The following is an 8,749-nucleotide window of genomic DNA, read 5'->3' on the forward strand; positions in this document are numbered from 1 at the left end:
TAATAAAGACACCCACTAAATTAACAAGCAAAATTACTTACGAAAGACTTAAACTTTGTCCCCAAAAGTCTATATTTTATCTTGTTAAAAGGTCAAACTATAGTTTATCACCTTATTTTATTTCCAAAATATATCTTTGGTTCAAAAAAAAGGACCAATACAAAATAAATACATTCATATCAACAGAAAAATTAATGTTTAAACCCTAAACACGGACGGGATCTCAGAGATTAGAGATAGTTGACTGTCTTGTACTTGAATTCATCCAGTAAACTGTCGATGCTCATCTCTGGTAAGTCTTTACGGCCTGCAGGGTCTTCTCTGAGCCGAACAGTCACCTGAAAATGTTTCATATACCCAAACAAAACAAAAAGATCAAACAATGTATGAGAGAAGCTCGGTGGTCAAAGAGACATCGGAACCACGAGACAAAGGTGTGACCCTCTCTAACCTGTCCGGTTGTAGCCTCTTTTTGACCTACGACCAGTATGTAGTTGTATGGTGCAGCCCGAGCCTCTGCCACCTTCTTAGAAATGCTTCTGTCACTTTCGTCAATATCCACATAGTACCCAGCGTCATGAATCTGTTTTTGTACCTCTTTTGCATAGGAACTATAATTCTCTGACAAAGAGCAAACTATGGCCTGGCGCGGGCTAAGCCAGAAGGGCCATTTTCCTTTGTAATGCTCCAACAATATGGCGAACATACGCTCAACAGATCCCAACACCGCTCTATGTATCATCACAGGTCTCACAGGTTTGTCCTGCTTTACTTTCGTTTTGTATTTCAGTTTGAAGCGTTCCGGAAGTTGAAAATCAAGCTGTAAAGTAGCACACTGGAATTTCCTTTTCATTGCATCAGACACTGTTATGTCTATCTTTGGGCCATAAAATGCACCGTCTCCTTTGTTTATCACCCATGGCTTTCCAAAATCATCTAGCGCTTTTTTAAGATCCTTTTCAGCCATATCCCATTCTTCCAATGTTCCAATGTAATTCTCTTTCTTCTCTGGCCTCTGAAATTGAAAATAGCATGCAAACAAATGAGATACATGATCATATATCACAAAAAGTCTGAAAAAAAAAAACTGCAAATGTCGTCCTACCGTTGAAAGCTTTAGCTCATAGGTAAACCCAAATATTTTGTAAACATAGTCAACGAAATCCAACACACCTTTCACTTCTTCCTCAACCTGAAAACAAGACAATAATATTTTTAAACAAGAAGCTGGGAGGATAAATGAGCTCCAATAAGAAACAAATGTATCACAAACCTGATCCGCTCTACAGAATATGTGTGCATCATCCTGAAATTAAAGAATTATACCCGATGTTATATAAAGTAACAAGTATGTAATGTAGAGAATCAATCATCTTGATGACTATATCAATCACATTAGTGATGATTGGATATCAATCACTGACTTATGTAAAGTAGAATCTCTTGTATTTATTCTTAAACGAATACCCTAGGCTATACTCTTCTTGTATAAATACTCATGTTCATATATCAATAAGAATCATCCTTCTTATCATTCTTACATGGTATCACGAGCTTAGATCCATACACAAAAAAAAAAAAAAAAAAAATTTTTTTTTTTCTCTTCTCACTAACTCATCATGAGTTCTTCTCCTAACCTCTCTGCGGCTACTGTCTCCGACACCATTGTCACGAGTTCTCATACTTTTCATAACATCAACATGAGTAATGTATCAAAGCTTACTCCCACAAACTATCTGATGTGGAGTCTTCAAGTTCGGGCCCTTCTTGATGGGTATGGCCTCTCTGGTCATCTTGATGGCACTACCGTTGCCCCTGCTGCCATGCTCACCGTTGATGATACCGTCTCCGACAATCCTGCCTACCAGATCTGGCTGCGACAGGATCAATTGATTTTCAGTGCTCTCCTTGGAGCCATCTCTTGTCCAACAAACTGTAGTTGCTCACGCCACTACTGCTCACGAGATCTGGACCACCTTGGCTTCGACATATGCTAATCCTAGTCGAGGTCACATCTGCCAGTTGAAGACACAGATCCGTAACTGGACAAAAGGTGACAAAACCATTGAAGTTTACCTTCAAGGCTTTGTAACTCGCTTTGATCAGCTGGCTATTCTTGGCAAGCCTGAAGAACTTGAGGATCAAGTAGAGCTGATCCTCGATGGTCTTCCAGAGGAGTACAAACCGGTGGTCGATAAGAATCATCCTTCTTATCATTCTACCTCCATTGAAATACAATAATTATACAGCTCCTTGCTATCTCCTACCTCCATGAGCGGCTCATTAACCATGAGTCGAAGCTCCTTGCTGCGATCTCTGGCTCCCTCTCGCATCTTCCTGTCACGGCGAATGCCGTTCAGCGTCAATCCCCCACTGGTCACCGCAATCAATCGCGCTCCCGTAACAACAACAACAACTGGACATCCTCCTCTCAGTCTCCATGTTCGGCTTCCCTCACGGCATCGAATCACAATCCTCGTGGCTCTCGTCCATACCTTGGTCGTTGTCAGATATGTGGTACACAGGCTCATAGTGCTCGCCGTTGCCCCCAGTTCCAGGCCGCTGTCCCGCAAATGTCTTCCAGTCCATTCACACCATGGCAACCACGCGCGAATCTTGCGATGGGGGCTCCGTACAATGCCAACAACTGGATTCTTGACAGTGGTGCAACTCACCATATCACTTCGGATCTCCAGAACTTGGCTCAACACCAACCTTACCACGGTGGTGATGATGTGGTGATTGCGGACGGTACCGGTATTCCTATTACTCACACGGGTTCCACTTTCCTTCCTTCTACACGTCGTGCTTTAGAAATTCATAAAGTGTTATGTGTTCCCAACATAAGCAAAAACTTGATTTCAGTCTATCGATTGTGTAATGCTAATCAAGTTTCGGTTACATTTTTCCCTGCTTTCTTCCAGGTGAAGGATCTCAGCACGGGGGTCCTGTTGCTCCAAGGCAAAACCAGGAATGAGTTATATGAGTGGCCAATGAGTGCTTCTCAAGCTGCTGTTGCAATGTCTGCGATCTCGTCTTCTAAGGCACCGCTCTCCTCATGGCACTCTCGTTTGGGACACCCTTCTGTTTCAGTTTTGAATAACGTTATTTCCCAATTTTCACTTTCTGTTTCTTCTTGTTCTTCTAAGTCTACAAGCTGTCATGAATGCTTGCTCAATAAAACACATAAACTTCCTTTTTCCAATTCAACTATTATTTCCACTAGACCTCTCGAATATCTCTTCACTGATGTGTGGAGTTCCCCCATTCTCTCAAGTGACAATTTTAAATACTACCTTGTTATTGTTAATCACTTCACCAGATATACATGGCTTTATCCTCTCAAACTCAAATCTCATGTGAAACCCACATTCATTGCTTTCACATCCTTAGTCGAAAATAAATTTCAAAGCCGTATTGGGACACTTTATTCAGACAATGGAGGTGAGTTCCTTGCCTTAAGGGAATTTCTTGCTGGCCATGGCATCTCACACTTGACCACTCCTCCGCATACTCCGGAACATAATGGAATATCTGAGCGGAAGCATCGTCACATTGTCGAGACGGGTCTTACTCTCATGTCTGCCGCCGCTGTCTCGCTTACCTATTGGACCTATGCTTTTGCCACTGCGGTTTATCTTATTAACCGTCAACCTACCCCGGTTCTGAAAATGAGTTCTCCTTATTTCAAACTGTTTGGTGCCAGTCCTAATTACGAGAAACTACGGGTCTTCGGGTGTCGCTGCTATCCTTGGCTTCGTCCTTATGCCAGTCACAAACTTGCAAGTCGATCTCTCCCTTGCGTTTTTCTTGGTTACTCGACGATGCAGAGTGCGTATCATTGTCTACATCTTTCTTCCGGCAGAATATATGTTTCACGTCATGTGACATTTGTTGAGGATTGCTTCCCCTTTGCGGAGTCTGTACCATCGGCTTCTTCATCTCCACCGTCGCACGAACCGTCGAACATGCCTCATATAACTCCCATTCACTCCTTGGTTTTGCCGACTCCTGCACCGACAGTTCCCTCGGGCTTGGATCTTCACCAGGACTCGTCCTCTCCGCCAAACTCCTTGCCGTCGACTTCCCCTCAGGTACGCTCTCGCTCCTCCAACTCTTCCTCCACTTCTTCTAATTTTCCATCTGAGCCCACTGCTCCTACTGAAAATGGGCCGAGACCCACGGCCCAGCAAAACTCACCTCACTTAAATCCACTTCCCACAAATTCTCCGGTCCGTGATCCATCACCAATACTTGACCAAATCGATTCTCCCCACAATGATCCTTTAATCCCGCAAAACAATTCCTCCTCCTCAAAGACGACCCAAACACTCACCCCTGAAAATAACCAAACCGCCTCATCCTCCACTGGTTCCGCTGTTGCTTCATCTGATTCCACTTCCTCCGCCAACTCGCAGCCGCCACTACCACTTCCTCTTCCATTACCGGATAATCTTCATCCAATGACAACTCGAGCAAAGCGTGGGATAGCCAAACCTAACAAGAAATATGTTCTCACTTCCACGATCTCATCCTCACCCGACTTTGAACCACGAACCGCAAAACAAGCTCTTGCTGATGACCGCTGGCGGGGTGCTGTCACTCAGGAAATCAACGCTCAACTCCGGGAACACACTTGGGATCTCGTCCCACCACTGCCTCCTAATGTCTCTATCGTTGGTTGTCGTTGGGTTTTCACCAAAAAATATAAACCCGATGGAACGGTCAGCCGCTATAAAGCTCGGCTTGTTGCGAAAGGATATAATCAACAACAAGGTCTTGACTATGAAGAGACATTCAACCCTGTTATCAAGACTACCACCATACGCATTGTTCTTGATGTTGCGGTTGAATGTGGATGGCCTATTCGTCAACTAGATGTCAACAATGCGTTTCTTCAGGGAACTCTTCATGAGGAGGTATATATGTCTCAACCACCTGGTTTTGAAGATGCTGACAAACCACATTATGTATGTAAACTTCGGAAGGCGATCTATGGTCTCAAACAAGCACCAAGGGCGTGGTATATGGAGCTTCGCAATTACCTGCTTACGGTTGGTTTTGTTAATTCGATTGCTGATACCTCTCTTTTTATTTTGCGTCATGGTTCCTCGGTGGTCTACATGCTTGTCTACGTTGATGATATTTTGGTTACCGGCAATGATCCTAAGCTTATTACTACAACACTGAACGGGTTAGCAACTAGATTCTCCGTCAAAGACCATGAAGAATTACATTACTTCCTCGGTGTTGAAGCTGTCCGGGTCCCTTCGGGTCTGCATCTCAACCAACGTCGTTATATTCTTGATCTTCTGGCCCGCACTAATATGCTTGACGCAAAACCAGTTCTAACACCGATGGCCACTTCACCGAAGCTCACCATCACGTCTGGTACACCACTTCACGATCCGACAGAATACCGCAAGGTCATTGGTAGTTTTCAATATCTCGCATTCACTCGACCTGACATTTCCTTCGTCGTCAATCGTCTCTCCCAATACATGCATTCTCCTACGGATCTTCATTGGCAAGCTGCAAAACGCTTACTTCGTTATCTCAAGGGAACCACCACACACGGTATCTTTCTTAAACGCAACAACTCCTTCTCGTTACACGCATATTCGGATGCAGACTGGGCCGGTGACTCGGTGGACTACGTCTCCACAAATGGTTACATCACGTACCTTGGTCAAACACCCGTGTCATGGACTTCGAAGAAGCAAAAAGGAGTGACACGTTCCTCCACGGAAGCCGAGTATCGGTCTGTTGCCAATACGTCCGCTGAGGTTCGGTGGATTTGTTCGTTACTTCAGGAGCTTGGGATACGGTTACCTTCTACGCCAACGATCTACTGCGACAACATTGGCGCAACATATCTCTGTGCAAACCCTGTGTTTCATTCGCGAATGAAACACATTGCTGTGGACTATCACTTTGTTCGCCAACAGGTTCAGTCTGGTGCACTTCGGGTTGTTCACGTCACTACTAAAGATCAGCTGGCTGACGTTTTAACGAAACCACTATCAAGGGCTTCATTTATTCTTTTCCTCAACAAGATTGGAGTTACGCGATGCCCCTCCATCTTGAGGGGGCGTGTAGAGAATCAATCATATTGATGACTATATCAATCACATTAGTGATGATTGGATATCAATCACTGACTTATGTAAAGTAGAATCTCTTGTATTTATTCTTAAACGAATACCCTAGGCTATACTCTTCTTGTATAAATACTCATGTTCATATATCAATAAGAATCATCCTTCTTATCATTCTTACATGTAACACGCAAACGGGTATAAAAGGAACTGACAAATAAACTATTAGAAGTGGTGATATATGGCAAATACAAATAGGCCCACTAATGTTTGATCCTAAAACAGTTTAACTACACCATGATATCATTTTTTTATGTTTTCTTTATATTATAAACCAGTCAATTTTTTTGGCAATAACTGTAACACGAGTCATTCCACTAAGTGCTCCACTTTCCTCATTTCGATGTAACACTCCAAACTCGGCCATTCTAATGGGTAATTCTACATTCCATACGGTAAAACAAAAATATGGTGTCAGCAAAGATAAATGAGTAAGATTTATAAAGGCAAAAAAAACCCATTTAATCTCCATAGATCTATTTTTAATGAGATCAATCACACTGCACTAAAGGAACAGATCCCCAACCTTTGTATGTCCAAGGTTTTAGTTCGAACAACACGCAGTGACCAGGGCAGTTCATAGGTTTGATCCCAAATTCTTGTTCGTCAATCTGCGCAAGGGAAAACAAAAAGAAACAAATCATCATTTGCATCAAATGGCATCTTCGAAGCTAATTACTCAAGTAATAGAGCTACAAATGGCATCTTGGAAGCTAGTTACTAAAGTAATAGAGTCATCAAGAAGATTTTGAGCTTTGCATGCACTCTTACCTTCAAGGTAAACATATTTTTCTTGTATTTTGCAGCATGTCCGGAAGTGTCCCAGAGCTCCATGTTGAATAAATTTGGTGTAATGACCTCTTCGTAACCCCTTTTCCAATATTCTTTCTCAATGAATGCCGTCAACTTCTTATATACTCTGTGGCCATGTTGGAGAAAGAACCAACTCCCAGGACTGAATGGGTGACAAGAGAAAAGTTTCTGCTGTTCCCCCAATAGTCTGTGGTCATGTTTCTTTGCTTCTTCTATAAACTTAAGATATTCCTGCAAAGATAAAGAGAAATCATGAGGAAGAGATCTTTAAAATATTTTTCAACAAGTAAAGCTAGTAGTACGTACCTTGAGTTGCTTATTATCCGGATAAGATATCCCATAAACTCTCTGCAAGCTTTCGCGGTCTTTGTTACCTCTCCAGTAAGCGGATGACGCCTGAGATAAATAGAAAAAAATGGTAAAGTTGGGTAAGCATAAGAAAACAAACTAGAAAATATGTAACGTTGTAGTTTCTAGAGATGGATAGAGTTGGATCATGCTTACGTTCAAACACTTGAAAGCTTTCACAAAGGAAGTATTTGGTATATGTGGTCCAGGACACAAATCAACCAAGGGGCCACATCTGTAGACTGTAATGTTGTCTTCATGAGCCAAGTCAGAGTTGATGATTTCAACCTATAAAATAATTAACAGTAGAAGCATGATGAGTCCAATTCAAAAGCTGAATGATTTTTGTATATATCATTTGTCTTAAAAACCCACCTTAAAGTTATTATCAGAGAACATCTCAAGCGCCTGATCCTTGGTCACTTCAATCCTTTCAAATGGTTGTCCTTCCCGAACAGCTTTTGCAACACCTGCTTCGATGTTTGGAAAGTAACTGTCGTTTAAGCCCAGATTGCCATAGTAGAAAGCATCGTAATAGAAACCCTGCAATTTATAACAAGCCGCTACTAACATCAGAGATAGCCTCACATTACAGATGAAATAACAATAACCAAACAATATGGATTCCGAGCAAAAGAAACAGAGGAAAAAAAAAACATAACAAACAATGACTTGGTCTTACCTCATGTCTGGTTTCGCAGGGACCGAGGCAAAGCTTGCACCCATACTCCTGCTCGAGAGACTGGCCGAGAATGTGAGCACTAGAATGCCAGAAAGTATCACGGCCTTGGTCGCTGTCAAATCACCTTCCAGGGGTCTATTCATGTCCCACAGGACACGATTAACCGAAGAAACGAGGGCAGATTTTGCCAAAACCCTAGAAATCTGCCCTGCAATGTCCATTGGAGTGGTCTCCCATCTCTTTCCTTCTTTCACTATACCGTTTGGGAGAAGAGTAATCCTATTTATTTGCAGTCACACAAATTAAAACCAGGAATCAAGAAATTGCAAAACCAATATACTTGCTGCACCCTAGTGTATTCTGAAAGAAACGTATTTACTTGATCGGATCGTGTGGGAGAGATTGAAGCTTCTCGAGGTGATCGGCTTGGATTTGCTGAAAGAGCCTGATACGCTTGGAGATGACTGATGAGAGATAAGCCTCATCCTTGGGAGGAAGGCTATTCGCCATTGATAGAGAGGAGCAGAGAATTACTGTAAGAAAGTAGAAGAAGAAATCGAAGAAGATGACGTTGAGAGGCTGAGAGAGCAGAGGTGTTGTACAGAGCTACAACACACAATAAGACAAATATAATAAACTTGGGGGTCAAGCTTTATTGTAACCTCCCGTTTCCTTTTTGTTATTAGGAGTAATTTCCTTCTCTATTAGGGCATCCTTAATGGGAGAACTTTTTTTTGTGTTCTTAGAT

General features: G+C 42.4%; 1 protein-coding gene across 1 annotated transcript; it reads right to left on the minus strand.

The window, feature by feature from the left end:
* LOC104756131 (probable threonine--tRNA ligase, cytoplasmic) lies at positions 231-8,511 on the minus strand. The gene is given in 10 exon segments (XM_010478659.1): positions 231-338; positions 452-1,006; positions 1,106-1,192; positions 1,274-1,306; positions 5,502-5,519; positions 6,463-6,539; positions 7,790-7,862; positions 8,002-8,123; positions 8,126-8,280; positions 8,381-8,511. Coding segments are annotated over 10 exon segments (1,359 nt in total).

This window comes from Camelina sativa, chromosome 17 (assembly GCF_000633955.1).
Source record: "Camelina sativa cultivar DH55 chromosome 17, Cs, whole genome shotgun sequence".
Classification (NCBI taxonomy): domain Eukaryota; kingdom Viridiplantae; phylum Streptophyta; class Magnoliopsida; order Brassicales; family Brassicaceae; genus Camelina; species Camelina sativa.